At 40.3% G+C, this 24,537-nt stretch overlaps 1 protein-coding gene across 15 annotated transcripts in view; it reads right to left on the bottom strand.

Moving 5' to 3' along the window:
* Positions 1–24,537, bottom strand: part of kcnq1.2 (potassium voltage-gated channel, KQT-like subfamily, member 1.2) — a 192,670-nt gene that overhangs the window by 164,903 nt on the left and 3,230 nt on the right. For all 15 annotated transcript variants that reach the window (XR_009788554.1, XR_009788551.1, XR_009788552.1 and 12 more), the window contains exons 2-10: positions 23,349–23,982; positions 15,092–15,182; positions 8,327–8,453; positions 7,715–7,793; positions 7,528–7,624; positions 5,730–5,870; positions 3,339–3,449; positions 3,163–3,258; positions 1,504–1,635 (exon numbers count right to left, since the gene is read on the bottom strand). Coding sequence is in view for 11 of the 15 variants with exons in the window: in XM_061773587.1 (XP_061629571.1) it covers positions 1,504–1,635; positions 3,163–3,258; positions 3,339–3,449; positions 5,730–5,870; positions 7,528–7,624; positions 7,715–7,793; positions 8,327–8,453; positions 15,092–15,182; positions 23,349–23,830 (1,356 nt within the window). In the remaining 4 variants the exon portion in view is untranslated. The remainder of the gene's footprint in view (positions 1–1,503; positions 1,636–3,162; positions 3,259–3,338; positions 3,450–5,729; positions 5,871–7,527; positions 7,625–7,714; positions 7,794–8,326; positions 8,454–15,091; positions 15,183–23,348; positions 23,983–24,537) is intronic.

The raw sequence follows: 24,537 nt of genomic DNA on the forward strand, positions 1-24,537 counted from the left end.
GACACAGCCCTACTTGCTATTTACGCTTTTCCATTGACAAAACTGGGTACTGCTATGATTGTCTTGCAACCTCTGAGCAAAGGCACATATTTTACATGGGAAAAATCTTACCATCAAATAAAAATATCTCATAAAATGAACACACAATTAAATTTTGTACCTTGTTCTGCCATCTTACGGAGCATTGAATTGTTCTGCCTGTGTCATTGGCATAGATAGATGGAAAAAGATACATTATTTGTCGTTAATAAATATTCAAAGATAATGAGTTTTTTTTTTTCAGTTTCTCAATGTATCATTTGGATTTGAAAAACCAAACCAGAGCTGAATCAAGCCGTGTCACACTTGCACAGTGGAAAGCTGGCCCTATGAGCAGACGGTTTGTTTTGCTACCTTATATAAATACATGCGAGCCGTACGGTTTCTAATATTTGGGTTACTCTATTGAGCTCCATGAGAGGTACAGCTATACTAGAAGTTGCAAGCATAGCATTGTCAAAAATGTCTTTGTAATAAAGAATTAAGATGCCATGGCAAAGTAGCCCAACCCCTAATTGATTAATCAGTGGATAAAAGGCATGTCCCAATCCTTTTGTCTATATGTTTTCAAGGCGTCGTTTGCCTAAACCGGTGTTTGGAAACCCACGGCTCTGCTGTACCTACCTATGGCTTTGGAAAATACATGAGCCATTGATTTTTATTATTAGTTTATTATTAATAATATTATTAGTTTATTATTATTATTATTATATTATTATTTTTAGTTTTTTAAAATATACAGTAATTCTAAATTTGAAGATTATGTTGCTCTATTTCCTCAAAATGTGTCATAAGTGCAAATGAGCAAGAGACGTAGTGCTGAATCGTACATCGAGCTCACTGGCATATTTGATGTGGCAAAGTGGAGCACTTGGTGAAGATGCCTCATGTATGTGTGAATGGGTGAATTTGAGACATTAACTTTGTGTATTTGTAGGTTGTGGCTGTATGAAGCTCAGTCCCATTACTTGTATTAGTTTACAGGCGGATTTGGCACATCCAATATGGTGGACAGCCTGACATATCACAACAACGGGCCACATCCAATATGGCGGACAGCCTGACGTATCGCCATAATGGGTCAATAGGCAACGTCTATGTATAGTCTTTTGTGTCTTACAGCCGTGATATATGCAGTGTTAGCTTCGATGTACATGTCAAAAGGGTTTTGTGACTCCCAGTGGTTTCTTTTCTGTGGGAAACACATCTAAATGGCTCTTTGGTATTTCTGCTTGCCAACCCCTAGCCTAAACACACCTATGAAAAAACAATCACAAGCTTTTATATGCAGTTATTTGTAATTCTGTTTCAACAGATTAATCTGCGTAATCATTATCCCAACAGTCTCAATCCATTGACTGCTTTAAGCGCTAACTGCTGATCATTTGGTGTACAGTAAGTAAAGCTACATCAGTCAAAAGAGTGCATTAATCTCCCTCCCTCCAACCTTAATTGAATTATTACCGATAAATTCAACTTCCTGATGGTGGGGCTGGAGTTGTCCGATTCCACCGTGGTGACGGGCGTCAGGAAGTACATTTTCCACGTCGCCGCACAGCCCTTGGGTTTCTCCGCCGCATAGCACCGCCAAAGCGTCTGAGGAGCATGCAGAGTAGAACGCAAAGACTCATCATTGACTCAAAACAATCTGAGAAAAGCATCCAGTCAACCCTCAGAACGCAAACGGTTAGCCGGTGGAAGAATGTGACATAAAAATCTCAAGAAAATAAAGTTGCAAAGTCATACAAGAATCCAAGTCCATATTTGCCTCTGGCAAGTGCGAGCTACTGTTTTGGTTGTCTTTGGTTGATTTGCTTCTTTTGTTTGTTACACATAAGGATTTCACTAATTAGAAACTAGACAAACAAATTCCATCAAACTTTACAGAGGATTGCTACATGTGCTGAGAAACAATTGAATTCACATTTTGTTGTGACACTCCACTTGCATTGGGTCCCGGAGTATGGCCATGAACGTCAATATTTTTTAATCAAATGAGTCAGGCGCCCGTGGTTACTATTTTTCTTAGCCTTGGGGGAGATCTGAGTAAGTATATAGGGTGCTAGTTTTCTATAAGTGTTTGTGCATGCAGATGATGATGATGCAAAAGAGGAAAATGGTAAGGACAACAGAAGATCTATCTACAACTGTTACACAAAAACCGCCTTTATAGAATTTACAAGTTTTATGAGAGTGAAAGTATGACCCAGGGAACGTAATGATTAGAGAGTTAACCCCCACGCAGCAGAAGCGAAAACCACCAGTAATTTACCCTAACCACCAAAAAGGTGTGTACTTGCCTATAGATGTCAAAAGATGGCAGCAAAGCACTACTTATGCCTCAATTAAACTCCTCAACTCACTTCAACACACTTCCTTGACACCAAAAAGTTCACTGTACTATATTTCCATTATTCCTAATGGAGAGTTTTTTTGTTGGAAAACCAAGGTCGAACGGCTTCGTTTTTTATTGTGCTACCCCACAATATCATGTAAAGTTATGATTTTGTTGAAAACATAAATATACCATTAAAAGGCAGTAAAAAGAGAATGAACATTTCAGCAGTCTCAAAAATTTGTAATTTTCTTGAGCTGTCTGCTGGCAACATCACACATTCTCAGATAGAAACACTTCGTTTCGTTTAAGACCTAAAATGGCCCACAATAGTCTCCCAAAAATCTTCTGGCTTCTGGTAGTGAGCCTAAGCGTCAGAGGAAGATCCTGACCATTCGGGAAAAGATAAAGAAAAAGGTAAAACTTCTGGATATGGTTCCGGAAGGGCGAAGTGATGCAACCGTTGTGAGACTTTATTTCCATTGCCTCGTAACATAAAAAAACATCAAAACTGTACAGTATTTTCTATACATTTTACACCTGCCTTTATTGAGTCTGTTAAAATATGTCTACAATGGGTTTAAAGTGTGTGGTTCAATAAGTTCAAATGTGTTTAACGCGTGTAGGAAAGATAAAACCCTTTTTATTAAAAAGAGTCTGGAAACCTTTGCGATAAACAGAGGTTCACCGTATTGTGTTCAAGTTATATTTTCATGAGGATTATTCTCTATGTAAACTTCCTAGCCAGCTAGCAAGTAGTGACCTAAGGAATAGCAAGGCGGTTTTACCTGGATGAGAGAGGCTGCGGCAGGGATTTGTCTATTGAAGTGCTTTTGTCTCTGCTTCTGCTGGACCTTCAGGGCGAACCCTGATCCCAGGATACCCTGAGCCCGGCAGATTAGGTTACACTCTCATCACGGCAGTCGACGGAACAATGTCGCAGCGAACAATTAGTGACACTTACAGCCGGCAGAGCAAAGAAGGAGATAGCAAAGACGCTGAAACAGGAGGCGATGGCCTTGCCGATCCACGTTTGAGGAATCTTGTCTCCATAGCCTATTGTGGTCACAGTCACCTAAGGAGAGACGGAGATTCTTCTTACACCTTTTGAGCAGCGTATATTTTTTACAGCAAATTTTGGGAAGCGGACCTTTTTTCATCATTAGGACATCATTTTTTATTTTTTTTATTCTGACACAGCAAAAATAAAAATAAATCAAAGTTGGTGCTAGTAATTGACCTCATTTCCATTTACCAGACAGTGTTAGCACAAAAACTTCAGACTTCTGCTAGAAAGCAAAAAGAGGAAAAGCCTACTAGAACATCTGAACTTTGTTTGGGGTTCATCAGAGGCACTTTAAATGGTGGATGGCGTTTGCTGATTCCCAATTAACATTAGTCTGAATGCGATTGGTTAATTATAACAACAATAAAATAAAAACGTGGTAATTGAACAGTGGTGTGTAGACTTCCATCCATCTATCCATTTTCTGAGCCGCTTCTCCTCACTAGGGTCGCGGGCGTGCTGGAGCCTATCCCAGCTATCATCGGGCAGGAGGCAGGGTACACCCTGAACTGGTTGCCAGCCAATCGCAGGTGTAGACTTTTTATATCCAATTTATTTATATGGAAAATTACATGTAGCACTAATAAAACAATAATGGTATGGTCGTAAACAAAGGATCGCCTAGTGATGATTTTATATGTATTTTATGGATTAATTTGTTTGTGTTGTTCATTTTTGCGGTTATGTCAAATTGTACAATTAGTATTTGATATGTATACTTCAGGCTGAAGTAGTTTGAAAAGACTGACTCATTTAAAGTGGCGAAAATATTAATACTTGTATAATATTTTTAGAATACGAATATATTAATGTTACTGTCATTTTTGGGACGCTGACAATTTTCGTGATTGGGGACAAATGAGAGGATATTTACAGGACCTCTTAAGAGGTAAAATTCAAAAATGTTAACTTAACCATTTTTTAGGGAACTTAAGGTCTCGTTAGAAATTGCAGCGAGTCAAGTGATTGTGGAAGTGAGTTCCATAGACAAGGACCTGCACGGCAGAAAGTTCTCGACCCAAAAACCGATAAGCAGTCTGGCGTTACAGTGAGTTGTATAACCCCTGGAACAGATTAATTCTACTTCAATTGTTCCTTATGGGGAAAATACATTCAAAACCCGAGCAAATGGAAAGTTGAACTGCCTCCTTCTAATGAAGCAGCGCCCTGGCGGGAAGACGAGAAAATTGGGGGGTTGAAAGTGAGAGAAAGTGGGGGAATGTGATCCAATCCTGGCATTGGCTTGCTCTCCAGCTGTGTCCCGCACCTGCACATGGGGGAAACTGTGCCAAAGCTCAAGAATGTCAGCGCGCACGCATACACACACACACAAGACTAATTCCGCTGGAACAGAAGATCATCGCTCTCAAGTTTACAGTCTCAGCAAAACAAAAAAAGGTGCAAATCCCCCCCATTGTTGTGATTCTTCTCTGAGCATTGTGAGCAGAGCCGCACAAACGAGAGCTCACTCGGACGTAAAGAGAACCGTAGCCCCTCCAAGTTTCATTACATAAAAGATGTAATCCCACAATTAAAGTTTTAATTAAGGGAAGCGACACTTTATATCGCCGCTCTTAAAGGTTCTGTGAGCCAAAGAGCCTCAAGGTGAATGGTTTATTACCTTCCTTTTGTTGCAGCCTGATCCCCTGCACAAGACCGCCATAGGTTTCTCATTACGGCCCGCTTTCGATTCAAATGTTTAATTAACTGCTCGGGTAATTGGAGCGCTCGCACGGAGGCGTAACGGGGCATCACAACACGCCACGTAAAGGGCGCGAATAAAAATACAATAACTGCACACACCCGGGTGGTCAAACAACTCCATCCCATCAACTCCCCCACACTTGAAAGAACATTGTACAGACAATTTGTTGCAGCTATTCACCGAAGGAATCCTCTTTTTTCTTTTTCCACGTGCGTGTGATGTGGCCGCTCAAGTATGTTAGGAAGCCGAAGTAGGCGCTCTCAAAGGATCCCAAGCCAGAGATGCATTACAAACAAACTATTTAGGGCGCATACATGAGAGGGAAACCGCCAGTGAAGAACATTCTGGGGGATTCCTCTAAAGTAGGGTACACACACAGCGATTTTTAATGCGTTGGGTTTCCTCCGGCAACTCCAGTTTGCTCCCAAATTCCAAAAACAAGCATCCTAGGGTCAATGCTCTAAATTGCCCATTGTCGTGAATGTGAGTGTGAATGGTGTTTTGTCTTAAGGATAAGCAGTATAGACAATGGATGGATGGGTGTCATATGTATGTGCCCACTTTTCAGGGGCATGCTTGCTTACCACGCCCCACCACAGGGCATCAGCATAGCTGGAGAAGCCAGTCTTGCCCTCCTCGTCCACGGCATCCTTCTCCGCCAGGTACACAAAGTAGGATGAGAAGATCAGGCCCAGGAAGCCGATATACAAGGTGGTGATCAGCTCCTGAAATGCATCCGCACCATGAGTGCCATGGCAAATGTTTTGACAATTTAAACATCAACCGTCAAGTTTGCCCATTCTGTCCTCCTGTGTTGTCTTACAACCATCTCGTTTTGTCCAAGGTAGTCTGAAACGGGGCTGCTGTGGATGCCAGGAACATAGTGTGAATGTAGCGAAAATAGCTTTCAGGGATGAATTGTATTATATGTTCCACCAGACACTGGCACGGATGTCACCATGCATCTAATTGTCTTATTATGGGAAGTCGTGTCACTGTGAAACATAGAGGTGAAGAAATTATGTCTCTGATGCTCCAATTTTGCGCAATGTCTTCCAAAAAAAATTGCAACTTGGCACTGTTTTTAATCCTGTTGTCAATCTCATCCACCCAAGTTTTTCAGCACACCCCTTTATCCTGAAAGCTGTGTTTTTGCTATTTTACGACCTGCGCTGGGAAAAAGAACCAACCATTTCCGCTAAGCAGAGCGCATCATTTCATAAAAGGATCATCTGACAAAAGGTGGAATGGCGACGGTAGATCTTAACACGCCATCCTTCCTCCTCTTGTGGTGCATCAAAGACAGATAAACGTCGAGTCTGATCTCAATGTTCAGCCATCGTGTATCGACCCGTGAAAAAGGCGATAGCGAGCCGTAACGAGAGGACAAGCTTGACTATATCTGCTTCATGCACTGCGTTATCCTTATAAAGCCTGTACTGCTGTGGCTTCCAGTATTTGTGCATGTGTGCACATATTTGTAGTGAAAGCTAAAGCAGTTTGAGCAGTACTAAAAAGTGAACTAAGCACTGCTCATCATGTGTAAACAAGGGGTGAAAAAGGTATGGCCAGGTCCAACATTTACAAATTAAATGAAATCACCTGTAAGGCATTTGTTTTTAAGGGTAATGTAGGATGAATTTAAAATGATATTCAAGTGTTTTGGATCATAGGTTGTAGTATACTTATGATTTAAACCAGTGATTTTCAAAGTTTTTACACCAAGTACCACCTCAAAAAAATACTTTGCTCACTAACGACCACCTTAATGACCAACATTAAAATAAGAGTAGGCCCAGCATAGTAGGTCTAAGTGTTTATTTAAAATGAAGCATAAGTGTTATTCCTAAAAAGGTACGTACATAACATTACACATATTTTGAACTTTAAAACGGCACTTAAATATGGGAAAGTATAAAATGGCCCTTAAATAATGATTCAATTAAAACGTAGTGCATAATAAAAGTTAAATTAACAATTGTACCCAAATAAAGGTTTGTAAACAAGCACTTCTAAAAGATGAAATGCAAAAGTATTCTATTTAAAAGTGAAATACAACCGAACTGAACATAACAAATGTATTGTAGTGGATTACAAAAAAGTTAAAGACAGTCTAACATTATTCACAGTTTGAACATTGAATTCAGTTATTCTTTCGCATACTACAAGACCCCGCTTACTACTAGTTGTGGCATCAATTGTTTTTTCGCTTTTTGCTGAAGGGTTCGTTTCCTGTCCCCCGCGAATAAAGGAGGTTTACTGTATTTTACATACACATTTTAACATTTATTTTGTTCTTGCGTTATCTGTGAATAACCTGCCACATCTGTCTGGCAAGACAACCATTTAAATTGTGACACTGTTGCGTAGTTTCTAACGCACCTGCCGATGGATGAAGACCACAGACCCCAGGAGTCTCCACGTTCCACCCTGTCTGTCCACATGTAGCATGCGCAGGATTTGCAGGAAGCGGATGCCCCTGCAACACACACACACACACACACACACACACACCTCCGCCTTATTGCTCACCAGCTACGAGTGGAGAAGATAAAAGCAGTTGCTCTACCTGATAGCCGATGTGGCGAAAACCTGGCCGTTGGAGCCCACAGCGAGCACAATGATGGAGGCGATGACCACAATCATGTCTGGAAATAGAGTGACATCAGTGTGTCGAAATAAAATTCTCTATGTTCATCTACAGACATATGTTCATTTTATCCAGTAGGCAGAGTGACAAAAGTACTCAGACTGTACTTAACTACAAAGAAAAAATACTAAGTGAGCTAATGATGAAAATGTAAAATGTATACCTTATTTGTATGTATGTGTTTTTTTCGATTAGACAGAGACTTTTGGAAACACCAGAAGCCTGTGGTTGTCGTGTCCCCAAGATCTCAATCAGTCAAGAGTTCAACTGCGGTTGACTTTCTCTCTATATATATTTACATCTTTTTTACATTGTGTCATCACCCAGAGATTGAAAAAGTAACAAGGCCATTTTGATGAAGTAAGGAATAGAAAGTACAGACATGTTTTTGAAAGTAGGAAGCATAAGTTTAAAAGTATCAGAAGAATAAATACCCCTATGTACAAATGCCTGACAAATCTACTTGCGTACAGTAAGAGAAAATTACTACACACCAATGCCAATGCAAGCAAAAGAAAAATCCAGGTGTACCTATGATTGAAATGGGCTTCCTGATGAAGCGAAGGCGTCCTCTGACGCCGGCATATTTGCTGCGACAGCCGGCGGACCACAGCCGCACCACGTACTCGCTGCCGAAGAACAGCACCAGCACGATTTCCTGCGGAGCACAAGGCGACGATAATGGGACATGGATACAAGACAACAGGATGTGGCGGTAGATAAGGCAACATTACACATTGAGCCCAGTATCATCCGTCACCACGATATAAGCAGGTAGTGACAGGTGTACCAGACACAGAAACACGGTGGCGGTCCTTAGTAGAAGTGGACAACCTAGAAGGAAAGAAGATGGGACTTGATAGGGAGGGTCATGAAAGCTCAAAGTCAGATAGGGCCAAGTGGTGGAATTCATAGGGTGAAAAGCTAGATTTGAAATCCTCCTGGAACACTTAAAGAAGTCAGTTTTTCAACTATGTATTCCAAAAGTCCTATATAGCTTTATGACCATACACCAAGTACATAAGCACATACTGGACACAATTATGTCCATACCACGTGTGTGACACCTATAACAGCTACACATGCAAGGCAGGCAGCACAGTGTTTTAGTGGTTAGCACATTTGCTTCCTGGTTCTGAGGTTTCTGGTTCGAATCTCACCTCCAGCCTTCTTGTGTGGCGTTTGCATGTTCTCCCCATGCTGGCGTGGGGCTTCTTCGGGTACGCCGGTTTCCTCCCACATTTCAAAAATATCTTTCTTGGATTAATTGAAGACTAAATTGTCCATAGTTGTGAATGGTTGTTTGTCTAGACGGTGGAACCATGGCTAAAACCAAATCGTATGAAATCAAAAGCAATATTTCCCATAGGAAATAATGTCAATCCAATTATATGTTATAGAGAGTAATTATACCTTTACACACAAAAACAGTGTGAAATAATTATAAATAATTAAGTGGATAAGCGAACATTCAACATCACTTTTATTTTTTAAATATATAAAATTGCAGCAGAATGACAGTGCGAACAACCATCAAAGATCTGTCGAAAAGAATTTTCAAGCGAGTTTTAACATTGGGTAAGGAGTCCATGTTCCTGATGTCAGGAAGGAGGGTGTTCCAAAGCACTACATATACAGTGGGTACGGAAAGTATTCAGACCCCTTTAAATTTCTTACTCTTTGTTAAATTGCAGCCATTTGCTAAAATCATTTAAGTACATTTTTTCCTCATTAATGTACACACAGCACCCCATATTGACAGACAAAAACGGAATTGTTGAAAAGTTTGCAGATTTATTAAAAAAGAAAAACTGTAATATCACACAGCCATAAGTATTCAGACCCTTTGCTCAGTATTTAGTAAAAGCACCCTTTTGAGCTAATACAGTCATGAGTCTTTTTGGGAATGATGCAACAAGTTTTTCACACCTGGATTTGGGGATCCTTTGCCATTCCTCCTTGCAGATCCTCTCCAGTTTTGTCAGGTTGGATGGTGAACGTTGGTGGACAGCCATTATCAGGTCTGTCCAGAGATGCTCAATTGGGTTTAAGTCAGGGCTCTGGCTGGGCCATTCAAGAACAGTCACAGAGTTGCCACTCCTTTGTTATTTTAGCTATGTGCTTAGTGTCATTGTTTTGTTGGAAGGTGAACCTTCGCCCCAGTCTGAGGTCCTGAGCACTCTGGAGAAGGTTTTCGTCCAGGATATCCCTGTACTTGGCCGCATTCATCTTTTGTTCGATTGCAACCAGTCATCCTGTCCCTGCAGCTGAAAAACATCCCCACAGCATGATGCTGCCACCACCATGCTTCACTGTTCACCTCATGATTCTCATTTGCTCTGACATGCACTGTGAGCTGTAAGGTCTTATATAGACAGGTGTGTGGCTTTCCTAATCAAGTCCAATCACTATAATCAAACACAGCTGGACTCCAATGAAGGTGTAGAACCATCTCAAGGATGATCAGAAGAAATGGACACCACCAGAGATAAATATATGAGTGTCACAGCAAAGGGTCTGAATACTTATGGCTGTGTGATATTTCAGTGTTTATTTTTTAATAAATCTGCAAAAATGTAAACAATCCCGTTTCTTTTCTGTCAATATGGGTTGCTGTGTGTACATTAATGAGAAAATGAACTTAAATGATTTTAGCAAATGGCTGCAATTTAACAAAGAGTGAAAAATTTAAGGGGGTCTGAATACTACTTTCCGTACCCACTGTATATATGTAAGGCACAGTGTCCCAGTAAATCTTTTATATATGAGTGTCTCAGTACATCAAGTATGTAAAACATGGTGCCCCAGTACACCAAGAATGAACGACACAGTGTCAGTACACCATGTACGTAAGTAAGACGGTGTTATGTACACCTCGTATGAAAGACAAGAGGTCGACAAGAAGTCATTTGAAGTCACAAAAACAAACCAGTTTAGATTCTACGCTCTAATTACCCCCTGCATTGTTGCTTTTTACTTTGGCACGTTTCCCACCCAAGTTCCACTACGTGACATGTTTTGAAAATACATGATGTGTGAATTAATTAAGTCAGGCCGATAGAGATCGTGTTCCTAGCCACCAAGTATGCATAATATTTAGCCACCGTGCTGTGAGTTCGGACGTAGGGCCGTGTGGGTGGCCGTCGGGTACTTGTGAAAGGGCCACCCCTCGCATGAAACTCTATCCTCTGAGCCCTTCTGCAATAACACGGCATCGTGGAGCCCCAAAACAATGACCTGTCAATCATAGCCAGCCATATATTGACTGGAGAGCCATTGTTATCATCAGAAAATGTAGACAGTATAATAATTAAGTACTGCTATACTACTTAATGTTTGCACAAATAAGTAATGAACTATATTGTGTGAATATACTACAGTGTGTCATTTCTGATTAGTTGTGAGAAACAGCTGTTATTGTTGTAACCATTTTGGCGTGTAGAAGCTAATAGTGTCAAGCTGTGTTTTTTCAACTTTAATTTCAATGGATTTCCATTCTATTATTTTAGCACTGAATTGAAATCTTCATTATAGGTATAGTAGTTCAAAAATAGGGCCAAATTTGTTGTTTTTGTATAGAAACCTTACAATTCCCCATGTCACCTTTTGCAAATAAAATCTTCATGACATTGGAACAGGAGTTCACAACATTCAGAGAAATTCTCCCATCCCAAAAAATGTTGTTTTGTAAATAATTTTAAGTTTCTATTTTTTTTGTCAAGGAAATGTAGTCAAAAAGATGCTATAACATGTTTATTTTAACATTAATAATAATAATAATAATAATGCATGCAAAAATAATGAATACCTCTGTCAACCCAGTCAATTAGGAGAGCATAGCACTTTTCAAAATGGGTTATACTTGCTATATTTAAAATTATTAATAGTTATTTGTATTATATTTGTCTTATTAATACTGATATTAGTATTATATTTGGTTTATAAATACAGATATCATTATTAGTAGTAGTATTATTAGTATTATTATTTTGTGGTAGTGGTGGTGCTAGTAGCAGTATCTAGAAGAAAAAGGGGGGAAAAAATAACCACAATGCAATTTACCATGATTGATATTTTTATCATTATACTAACAATGTGTTTATTATGAAGAGATGCTTTTGTACTTGTACTTTTTTGTACTAAAAAAAAATAAATAAAAAATTTGTTTTTAAAGATATTGAGCCCCACTTCATTTGAGCAAAAGCAGCCCCCCCAAAATATCCACACAATCTCCATTCAGTGCGTTCGATATTGACATCTGGATAATATTTGCGAGTCAAGGGTATACAGTATGCCACGAATTCGGAAAAAATGTGAGAGGGAATTAAAGTCATAATCCGATAAAATGGGTCACCCAGATGCTGGTCCCGTATGCGTATTGGATACGTGGAAGCTATATTATGTTTACTGAAAACAGCAATAATCTGCCACAACCAGATGAAGATCATAGGGGGGGAAATGCAGATTAGAAGAAAAAAAACTTGATTAGAGAGGAGATTTAGCAAATGTGTGCGTGTGTGTGCATGTGTGTGCATGTGTGCGTGTGTGCATGTGTGCGTGTGTGTGTGTGTGTGTGTGTGCGCGACTCCTGCCCATGGCTGGCTTTGCTTGACTTTGGCAGCTGCACCCAAGGCCAAACATACTCAAGGACCAATGCTCCCCCCCCACTCCACCCCTTCTGTGCCATCCAAAACTAGCAGCCTGTGATTCAGGCATGACAGCAGACCCTGAACTTTCTAAGTATGGCCATCGCCACCAATCATCACCACCGTAACCCTTGGCCGCCCAATATGTAAAGTGTTGATGTGTTGCTTATATATTATGTTGAATGCAAAAACAGTGTAAAACCAACAAAATATTTGTATTTTCTTTATGTGGCCAAATGCATTTGACAACATGACTGCCTACTATACAAACAGAAATACGCTGGTTAGAAGTATGTATTAGTAACCATGAGCCAGTGTAATAAAGTCATTTTGGCATCAAATACTTCCCCAAATAGAACAGACACTGATCAAAATATTTATATACAAACTAGGATAACCAAGGAATGACGAAAACAGAAGATTAACTATTGAATTTGAAGTTCTGCTCTGTTTACAATCCAGCTGGTGCAGGCCTGTTTTCCTACATCACCATCGAGGAGCGACAAGACTACCGCATAGGATACGTCAGACGTCCCTCGAGTTAAGCTAGCCCTAGGGAGCTCCTCGAAGCTTGATCCTTGCTCCTCAATGCGCATTTAGGACAACTGTGATCCTCCTTAATATGGCGGCGCGACAACAATTTCCGGGTCGCTTTCAATGTTTTCAGGAGCGCGGCACGAGGAACGTTGCAATTAAGAGACTTGAGATGAGCCCATAGTTGTCAGTTGTTATGTGATTATGTGTTGTAGGGCAGGACAATTAATTGCGATTGTATCATTTATTTGTCAGGATTTTATTAATTTATTTTCTTCCAGCTAATTGTTCAAAGCACGTTTCCGCTCACATGCTTGGCTTGCACTAACAACATGGCTGTGGACAAAGTGGAGTGTGGCCAAATGAACAACTGTCTAAGCTATGCAGTTTGATGGTTCATTTTATAATGTTAAATTATTGAACATTAAAATGTTTAATTTATGTATTAATGAATGTGTATATACATGTTTTGACAAAAGAGATATTTTCCCAATAGTAAAAACATAATCACATTATAAGCAAATCTGCGGAAGGGGGGGTGGGGGGGGGCGACTCGGAACAAAACTTGTTTTCAGGATTGTCATTGATATTTGCTTTTTCGTTTTAGCAAAGCAGTTAAAACACTTCCCCTTTTGGACATCAGAAATTGGATTTTTGTGGAAAGAATCTTGAGATATATCACCTCGCCTTCATGTCTTGTGTGCTGTGTTTCTCATCACGCGTCAAACACACATGATCAATAAGAACACACTTGCAGATTTGTTTTGGATTTTTTTTTGATTTCTCACATTTTTAAAAATCAGTTTTAAAAAAAAATGTAAAGTTCTCTGCTTTATTTGGCTCTTCTCGGCTATAAATAAATGAATAACCATGAGTGAAGGTCCTTCAAAGGGCACTGGCCAAAGGTTTACAGAACACGGCGTTCACTTCTGTCCTCTGGCTGGCCTCGACAACTCAGGAGGTGGTACATAAGCTGTGTGTGTGTGTGTGCGTGCGTGCGTGTGTGTGTGGGCGCAGTAGCTACGTGTGTATTTATACTTTATATTCCCAGTGTGTTGGCAAAAAAAAAGAGGGATGATGCAAGCTCTTTGAAGAGTTTCCAAACCAGCAGCCATCACGTCCTCCACCTGCTGTAAGATCCCGATTTATTGCATCACTAAACAGCCTTAATGGCCCCCCTGACAGGCCTTAAAAAGTCATTTTTACCAGTTTGTACCACTGTTAGTAGTCTTTGTGGAGCCACGTCACTAGGTAATGTTGGTCCCATGTTAATCATATACACACGCATGAGGTGTCAAACTCATTTTTGTTGCGGGCCTAATCATAGTTATGGTTTACCTCAAAGGGTTATTGTAACCGAAACTCATGCACAGTAAATGTTTCGTCACCCGAATTGAATTTGAAATTAGAAGTCATGGAAAATTGTGGCATGCAGATATGTAAGTAGAAAACTATTGTTCAGTTTATGTTAAGAGGGGATTTACTGAAATAAATGCTTCTAAAAGCTGTTTAAAGTAGAGCAAAAAAAATAAATGAAATTTCAGTCAGCTGCCAAGATTAAAGGAACAAATCCATTTAGCAAGAAACATGAAAAGACACTTTACATAAACCTGTGCACTACAGGGACAAAATTCACAAATAAGCTTGAGTTTTGCCATGAAGCCTGCATAGTATATATAACACAAGAGGGTTTTATTTGCTCTCATGTGTCACTTGGAGAGTCAACTCAACACCACTTGAGATCTTCTATTGCCACCGTTTGGTCGTGAGCAGATACTGCATCTCATTCATGAACTGGACACTCATAAACGCTTCCTGCTTTCATTGTTTTATGCTTTTGTGTCCGAAGATAATGTGTGTGAATATGATTCATCTATTTTCTATAGCACTCGTCCTCGTTAGGGTGGCACGAGAGCTTGCAACCATTCGCATTCACACTTGTGGACAATTTAGACAGCAACACAGCAAGCAGTAATTGGACAAAAATGAAAATGTTTGTTCTACCTTATGGGAAGTCTACACTGTACTGAGTGTCATTCTATAGTTCAAGTCAGCTCTTAAAAGGATGAGGACTTTTTTTTTTTTTTCCAGTAGCACATAATTTATTTTTACTCACCATCCAGAATAGCGACCCGGTGGCAAAGTCTGCATACTGCTCGATTGTGGACAGAACACTGAAGATGAGACACACCAGGACCATGAGAAAGCTGTGGGTAGGAACACAGAGCTGGATTAGTAAAAGTAAAAAAAAAAAATAATGCACGTAAAAAAAATTAAATTACAAATGTCCACTCCAAAATCAGTACTTTTCAGGAAATTTACATTTTTAAAAAAGCCATCTTGCTTGAGTTACCAAACATCGATCAAGTCGGTGTTATACCTTATATTGCAATCCGTTCCGCAACAACATCAACAAAACACCACACCAAAATCATGTTCAATCGCTAATTTACTTACTAAAGAAATCACAAATCTATTACGCTTTCATTCCTTAGAATGGTACGACAAGGCACCAGCCATCCACATCAAATTTGTGCTCACGCCGACCCCAGAACAGACCCAAAGCTTTTTATTTAATCCTTCATAAATGACTGCAGGTACATAGTCTTCCCAAACTCTTTTTCAAAGGTCTAAGAGCCATTAGTCATGCACTAAATAAAATGATGAGCTGACTAAGAAGTTTAATAGTTCCTTTTTCACCAAAGAATTACAGCGGTCCATTTGAACAAAACATGCTTACTTTAATGCATCTAATCTCTCCATTTTCACTCGTTACATCCAGGCGTTCAATCTTGAGGCGAGTAATGACACACAGCTCCCGCAGTGAAGGAAGAGGTGGAGTTATACAACAGTTCAGCATTCAAGAGAGTTCATAGATTTGTTCGAAAGCTATTTTCAATACTTAAATAGGTTAATAATGTATAGAAAAAAATAGCAGCTGACATGGGGACAGACCAAGAGTATTGATTTGTGAAAAAACATTAAATTGACCATATTTGGACATATGAGGTTTAGGCCTAACAGTGACTATATAATTAGTGGTCACTGCTCTCGTCAGTTTTTAATGACAACCATCACTTTGCACAATAGAAAAAAAGACCTCTAGAAATAATCCATGAAGTAAAAAATATATATATTTCCACAACATGCTTGTTACTAAGATTAATTTCCCATTTCATCATGACTATCAGCCAGGAAATGTTATATATTTGATTATTTTTACATTATTATTTTAACAGGGGGGTCTCACTTCCAACATTAATTTCTTAGGCAGGTACTCATCATTTGTTTTGTTTGGACTTTTCTAGAGACCTTGGGTGATGTTAGGGTGGGTGTTGTTGGCCTTGCAGCCTTGCCAAGTCTCTTTCCAAACAGGGTGGGATTATGAGCAGAATCAGTTTGTTTGTTTAATGATTCCAAAAATAATCCTGTGGACACATCTTCGGAGTGCTTTTACATGACATGGCAGCGATGTCTGCACGCACCGTCATCGTGATCGCGCTAGCTTTAACACCCACACACACACACACACACACACACACACAAAGAAAACATACGCAGTAAAGGATGCGTTGTGTTTCTGTGTGCTACATGCTGGATTACACGCCATATGATGAAAACTGAGTTATGAAAGAGTCTGTTTTGTGTGTTATCATTCATGTTGCATACATAAATTCAGCAAGGTTCCTGTAGTTTAAATCAGGGGTCCCCAACCAGCAGGGGAAAAGGCCATATGAAGAGCCTATAACTTCTGAAGAAAAAGAAATCTCCATTTGAGAGACAATATCAGGAGTCCTACTTTAAATTCACTGCCAGTCCTCCCAGTTATCATGGATATTTGACTTCTAAAGCCGTCAATGGCAGTGAATGTGTTAAATGGATACAGGTGATTGTTTCTCACGGACCAAACTGCGTTAAATGTAGCATCCGGCTTAAGTCACCAGTTTTATGACTTGGGACTTGCTTGGCTAAAACATTTTAAAGCACCAACTTGACTTTGACTTATTCATGAGACTCAACTTAAATTAGACTTGTGTAGTGCACGCTAACCTAGCAACCAGTGTTACAGTACATCTAACGAGATGATGTAATGTAATTGTAAAATTTATGTAATTCGAATCCATTACATTATTGGGAGAACATGTTTCATTAAATTACAGTTGCTTAAGAAACCTTCCATGATTGCAATGTTAGTTACATTTGAAAAATAGCCGCAAAAGCTGGGATTTTGTACTTGGCTCTCTCTGGTCATGTGCCATTCTGCTGCAATCTCAAATATGACATATTTTTCCAAATATGACCTTGAAGCGCCACCTTGTGGTGCAATCTATTAGTTTGTCTGAGATTTTGAAAAGGTTACACTCATAGTTAGTTACACAACCCACCAGTATGTGGTGATGCGTCAAGTCTTTTTTTGGTTTTTGTTGCTCTTGTGTTGTTGTTGTTGCTGCTTTTTGTACTCTCCTCTCAGTCCATCTCCTTACAAAACTACATTAGCAGCCGTTGTCGTCGTTTGCTATTGCTGCTGCGAAGTGGCCCCCGTATCCTTAAACAGTATGGACGGCCCTCAAAGTGTGAAATGCGCCAAGTGGGGTGATGGAAGGTAAAGACTCCCGACTTAAAAGTCGCTGACACGTTGGGCAGATGGGACAGTGATTTTACGGGCTGAGGATTATTTGACCCTCACACACACAGATGCCACACTCCCCTCCCCATACACACGATTCAGTGAAATGAAAAGCCCAAACGCATGCTAAAATGCAAGAGTTGAGGGTTCTCAATGGACCCGGGTGGAAGCGAACGAGTCAGACGGTCTCCGCTTTAAAAGGTCAAGGGCTTAAAAAGAGATGAGTCACGGGTAGCCCTCATTCCCATCATGCCGCTCCCAGGACATCACATTTGGTGCTGTGTCCTTGACATATGGCGCCGTAGCATTTGATGAGCGTGAAAACTAAAAGTAACAGTTTGCCGTCTCGCTACATCAGAAGTACTGTGCAAAAAGTCTTACCAAATGTCTTGCTTTGTACACGCTGATGCTATCATCACCATGTACTCTATATTATAAAATTGTTTATATTACAGAAATAAAAACTGGGACGCAACATTACTGCTTTTTTCAGATTTTGTCTGAGTAAAAGTACTTATATCTGAACACTCATCGATACCCAGTACCGATACTTGATAATGCCGTGAGGTCTTGCCATTGTGATAAAATGTGTTGTTGTTTTTTTTTTATTTAATGTTCAAAAACACGAACTTTTCTTGAACTTGGCACAAGTTTCACTCAGATTTAACACTTTTTTTCAGATTACTGTTTATTAAGTGATTATTGTTGTTTATTTGGTATTGTTCAATGATTAAACAACAGTTAAGCAATAGGGAGTGATATACTCACCAACCTTTTGAAATCGAGGGCTACTTCTTTGGTCCTGATTAATGCGAAGGGCTACCAGTTTGATACACACTTCAGGTTATTCATACATTGTTTTCCAAAGTAAAAGCAGATGTTTGCAAATGTTTTATTTTGGTAATCACTCTATTTTCATGGAGGAATACAGATATGTTAAAGAATGGCTCTAAACGATTAATCAATTATCAATATAGCTGTCAATTAATGTAATGATCGATTAGTTGTTGATTAATCGATTAACTGTGACACCTCTAGTCTTAACATATATTTTACCTAAATGTAACCTGTAACACAAGGTATTTCAGTTATGTGACATCTCAGTCTGAACTCTTGGGGACACTACGTAAAAGGTATACCTCCAGTAGATAAGAGACGAAGAAGACATAAGCAATAAAGAAGAACATAACATCTGGTGAATATACAAGTAGAACTATGGACATCATGTTACCGCTGTGTGATATCTCCTAAATAAAGTGAGTAAAAACGTAAAGACTCAAGTTGTGATGGTTTTAGTGACACAAAGTAGTCCTAGCTTGGCTGGATGTAAATCACCATTTTGTGTCCACTCATGGTTTCATTGAGCAAGTCTGCATTTTCCAAAGGGGGAAAGGGTTTTGATGTGGACAGACGTACAAGACAGGACATAACAGAACAGGACGGGGTCACTCCAAAACCATGAGCCAACCTTGCTCGGCCAGCCTGGGCCAAAAACCTCAGGGATCTGATTAAAACAAAACAGCTGGGGCTTTAGCGAGAATTACCGACGACATTCAACATCCTAGCATGTGGCTTCATCAAAAATAAATACAAACCCAGTTGAAAATCACAAATATGAAGACCACATCAGATTTTTTCTTTTTAATAATACATGTGTTTTGAGTGAGATCTGCGCATGCTTCAATGATACCGATAAGCCTATTAATTTTGGCCATTTTAGACAGCTTCTGGCTTTGGCTGGGGTAACTGTGTTGTAGTGTTTTTAGGCTGTATTATAGATATAGACTTGTCATATTTTGCTCTGGTTTATGCTTTTCACTGTGGCTCTTTAATGTAAGCACGCTAAATAGTTTAGCTCTCACAAATATTTTATAAAGAAAAGTTGTATATTGTGTTGAGTATTCGCCATCCACACGAGTGACTTCAAAATTCGGTGAACCAACATGTCAGATATTTCATGGATATGCTGCTCAAAATAAATGCTACATGTTGCCAAAATAAATTCACACTGTCATCAAAGAGAGCAAGCCATTTTCAACCCTTTTGATTTTGTGAAAATAACAGCCCTGCGTGGGAACTGACCAATACTATCACTTTGTGAGAAAAGAAATATGAAGTTAACCAAATTTGGCTATAGGAGGTTTCAGCCCAACGTCAGCGATATTTTATTTACCCAAGGGAAAAATTCCCACCATTCTAGGGATACTGCGCTAAAATAATTAAATTGTATGCATAACATAATTAATACTTTGGTACACAAATTTTCATAAATTAGGGTCTGAGTTTATAATTTACACAAATATGAATTAATCTTAAAAAAATTTGCTATGTATTAAACTAATTAATGTGCATTACTTTATTGGCAAAATACTACTAAATATAATCATGGTAAAAAAAAAAAAACTAAGTATCTCGCAAAAGTGAGTACACCCATCTCATTTTTTGTAATTAATTTATTGTAGCTTTGAATGGGACAACACTGGGGAAATGACACTGACGCTTGCTTGTATAACAGTGTTTTTCCCTAAATTTACCTTCCCCTCAAAATAACTCAAGACACAGCCATTAATTTTTTTAAATCGCTGGCAACAAAAGTGAGTTCCCCCCTACGTGAAACTGTGCAAATTCGGCCAAATGTGCCATTTTCCCTCCCCTGTATCATGTGACTCGTTTCAGCTTTGAACGGGCAGCAGGTGTGTTACATTTTGTGTTATTGCTCTCTCTCTCTAGCTCTCTCTCTCTCTCTCTCTCTCTCTCGTCACCAAAAGTTATATATGGCACCTCATGGTAAAAAAAAAAAAAGATGGCCTCGGGTATAAGAAAATTGCCAACACACGGAAACTGAGCTGTTGAACTGTTGCCAAGACCATACAACGGTTTAACATTTGCGCAATGACTACATTGTAGCAAAGTGTGATATCCAGTGTCCCATGAAAATATATGATAAAATATTATCAACAGTGTGAGGGGTGTGCTTAGTTTAGTGAGATTGTCTGATGTCTACACATTGTGTTCATAACTGGACCCCCTCTGCGGCTATGTATGAGTGTTCAGTCAACAGTCAAATTCCATCAAACAGAAGAATTGTCTATCTTGCAGCATAAACGAGTATGAATGAGTGTGCAAATTGCCCTGGCCATGACTGTTAAGCAAGCATGTCAGAGACAGAGCAGTCCTCCCTGACCCCTCGGCCCAGCCCTCGCCATCCCATCTGTGGGAGGAGCTTAAAGATGGATTACAGCACATCAGCCTGTAGCCAGAAGCACGGATATTCCATCCTGGCTTAGCTATTATCTTGTCCGCCCAATGCTTGGGGAAATAAATGGAAATCTTCTTACAGGTTGGACGGAACAAGCGGGCCAAGGTTACAAATTACCTTTGCTTCGCTTCAGCTCAAGCGTGAAGGCTAATATCCGAACCCTGGCGCACACCAAACAAGCAGACCAAGATTGCAAGTGAATCCTGGTACGGTTTGGTTCGTTTCAGCTCATGTGTGATCGATAACATCCGAAAACTGGTGCGGACTGAACAAGCGGACCGAGGTTACACGCAAACTCTGGTGCATTTCAGGTCACTTCACCTCAAGTGTTATTGCTAATATCCAAACCCTGGTGCACAGCAAACACACGGACCCAAGTTACAATTGACCTCCAATGCAGTTCTCTTCACTTCAGCCCAAGTGTGACTGTTAATATCCCCCCAAAAAGACTGTTATTATTGCGAGGTTTGTTTAAAAACAAGCATATATCCATCCATTTTCTGTACCGCTTCATCATCACAAGGGTCACGGGCTGGTCGCCAGCCAATCGCAGGGCAAATATAAACAAACAACCATTCACGCACACATTCACACCTACGGGCAATTTAGAGTCTTCAGTCAACCTACCATGAATGCTTTTGGAATGTGGGAGGAAACCGGAGTGCCTGGAGAAAACCCACGCAGACACGGGGAGAACATGCAAACTTTTGAACCCCGGTCCTCAGAACAGTGAAGCAGATGTGCTAACCAGTCGTCCAACATGCCACCCTTCAATTTATATTCTAATGGTTAATGACTTCAACATCAGACGTTTACATAAACTAGGAAAATCTGAGAAAGAAAAATTGCATTTTGTGTAATAACTAGGAACGCGGTGTTAGAGTAACTCAAAACAGAGCATACAATTTACTACCACGAAATAGAAGTGACCCACACAGACAGTAATCTCTCATATGAAGATATACCGTATATGGGTTTAGTTCCGCATACATGCAAATATACATAGGAGGAGGGTAAAGCCCGGAGGCTGATTTTAGTAATCTGCTGGGTTATAAATACACAAAGCACAAAAAAGTATTGTAGACAACATATGGACGTCTGTGTTTTCACCAGACAGGCGCGAGGGCTACTGGGTGGTGTTTGATGACGTCATTGTCTATAACTGACCTTTGTGATTATAAAAAGGCAGAAAATTCGCATGGCAAATTAGTTCATTTCTTTCACGTCAGTAATGCAGAATAAGGAACCAGAGCGGTACATGAGGCCTCCAAGTGAGCTCTAGGGTTGGATTATGCTTTCAGTCGGAGGGCATTAAGGAATCATAACTGCACAGTTTGTTCCACCCGGTTATATAAAAGACTCAAAGGGAGTGTCCAAATGTGATCTCTATACGCGTCTGCACACAATCTCCTAAAACTTGGACACAATGTATGCAGGATTAAGACCGAAGGCACTAAAATACTAGAGATGTTTATTTATGTTGTCAACGATTGGTCTTTGATGATGTCAAGCACGCATTCCCAGGGTATATCCAATCTGTGCGTTTACGCTTTAAAACATATTGGACTTTTATCCACATTTGGAAGCGATTCCAATCTGAAGATATACGATTCCATGCGTGGATTTTTTTCCCCCCGCTCTTATTCCCGCTGCCATGATGCATATCTCAAAAGGCGCTGTAGATGACGAACGCAGGACAGACGTTTGTACACATAGACCACAACACTAGCTACACCTACACAGTCCGATGAGATCCGTTAGGCAGGTATTGAGTTAACTCTCAGTCAATTCTAACCCTAAAACATCACCTCTAACTCTAAATCTATACATGTTTAACACTAGCCTGTTATTAAAAGCCCCAATATCTAAACCTAACCCTAACCCCGAAGCCAAAACCTGACCCTTACATAAACCTTAACCCTTACATTTAACCGACAAGATCAGATTTTTTCATAAATTTAGTATGGCCCTTGGAGGACATTATAAAAACTCAACTGGCACGTCATATGAAAAATACTTCCCACTTTGAGCAATAAAACTCAAAATAATGTGTGCACTACTCCTGTTGTACCCTTATTTCCCAAGAGGGAGGTTCAACCAAATGTACACTACTGACAAAATGTTAGGGCGCGTGAAATTTCAGGATGAACCTAAAATGAACTATAAACTTTGCCAGCGGACCAGCAGAACAATTCAATGCTCTTCCACTCGATGGCAGAAGGTACAATTACCCTGTGTTTTCACCTGTTGCCATTCATAGAAAAGAATACTAACTTTGTGTTCAACTAAAAAGGCCCAGATTTCACACAGAGTATGTACATTTGTGATTATGTTGTGACGAGACCATCATTACTTTACTGTTTTTGTGTCTTTGGTGGTGTGCTGTAAAATTTTCTTCATGTCAAAAATGTACCTTGACTCAGTAATTGGTGGGAAACACTGCTGTGGACAACCGTGCTCAGAGTTTAAGTTTAAAGTGGTACTTACACAAGGAAGTGGTAGAGGAAACATTTCAGTCCAGCAGGTCTCTCGAGGAAGTTATATACATCGCCCTGCATGCTCGTCTTGACGTACGGCCGCTGGAACTTCTTTTGGTGGCGATGCAGCCAGCTGGAACGCGGCAGAGGCGGGAGCGGCGCCGAAGTGACGGGGAGCTGGCCGTGTGCGATCTGCAAGGCCGGGTCCTTCGCCATCGGACAGTGGGGGAGGCCTGATCCATTATTCACCGCCGTGGGGTCCAGTTCCAGTGAAACAGGAGAGTAGCGGTCCCTGTTGACTGTGGGGGCCTCGCTGTCGGCGGCCACAGATGGAGAACTGTCAGCGTCCGTCTCCGGGTCCAGGCTGAGGGTGAGGCTGGTTCCGGCGCACCCGTTGGGGCCTTTTCGGGCGAAGGGGCCTCCCAGCCTGGTGCCGTAATCCCGTTGTAGGTGACACGTCATCTGGAAGGAGCGCCCCCGTCTCTCCCCCATGTTGGTTCCAAACTGGAGAGGAGATGGAGCTGATGGAGGATCCACGAGGGGCAGGGAGCACTCGGAGGTCGTAAAGACGATCTTAGCGAGGCCTGGCTAGCTTCTCGCTGGGGACGAGCGCTCTGTCTGCGGGGCGGCGTGTGCGTCCATGCCTGGAGTGGAAGAGGGGATGTGAGATGTGGAGATAGTGTGATTGAAAGGAAGCCCTGCACTCTATTATGAAGGGGACTCTGCTCCTTTGGCATCAGCCATTAAAAATACAACACCTGAACAATGTAAACCACTTGATTCCGCACCGATGCATAAAACGCTGAACGTATTCCCTCTTGAACTGCAGTTGTCTTACTCAAATGAAGATGGTAGCAGTTGTCAATTAAGGGTTATATGCATTTGTTAACGGGGAAGGCTTTATTTGTACAAAATTATTAGGCTATTGGAAAGTACTGCAAAAAAAACAAAAAAAAACAGGTGATTGGTCCACTTGACTTAAGTGTTCAATTCCTTCTGTGCCAACACTCATAACTCATCTCAAATCATAGTTCCCCATTGAAATGAATGGAAATGCCATTAATCCATTCCAGACCCATACACACAAAAAAACACAAATATATTTGTAACATTTAACAAGAAAACACCACGATACTACATTCTACTTAATAAAAACAAACAGTAATAACATAATTAAAGATAATGTAAAGTATTAAACA

The sequence above is a fragment of the Phyllopteryx taeniolatus genome, chromosome 5, assembly GCF_024500385.1.
Source record: "Phyllopteryx taeniolatus isolate TA_2022b chromosome 5, UOR_Ptae_1.2, whole genome shotgun sequence".
In the NCBI taxonomy this organism is placed as follows: Eukaryota; Metazoa; Chordata; class Actinopteri; order Syngnathiformes; family Syngnathidae; genus Phyllopteryx; species Phyllopteryx taeniolatus.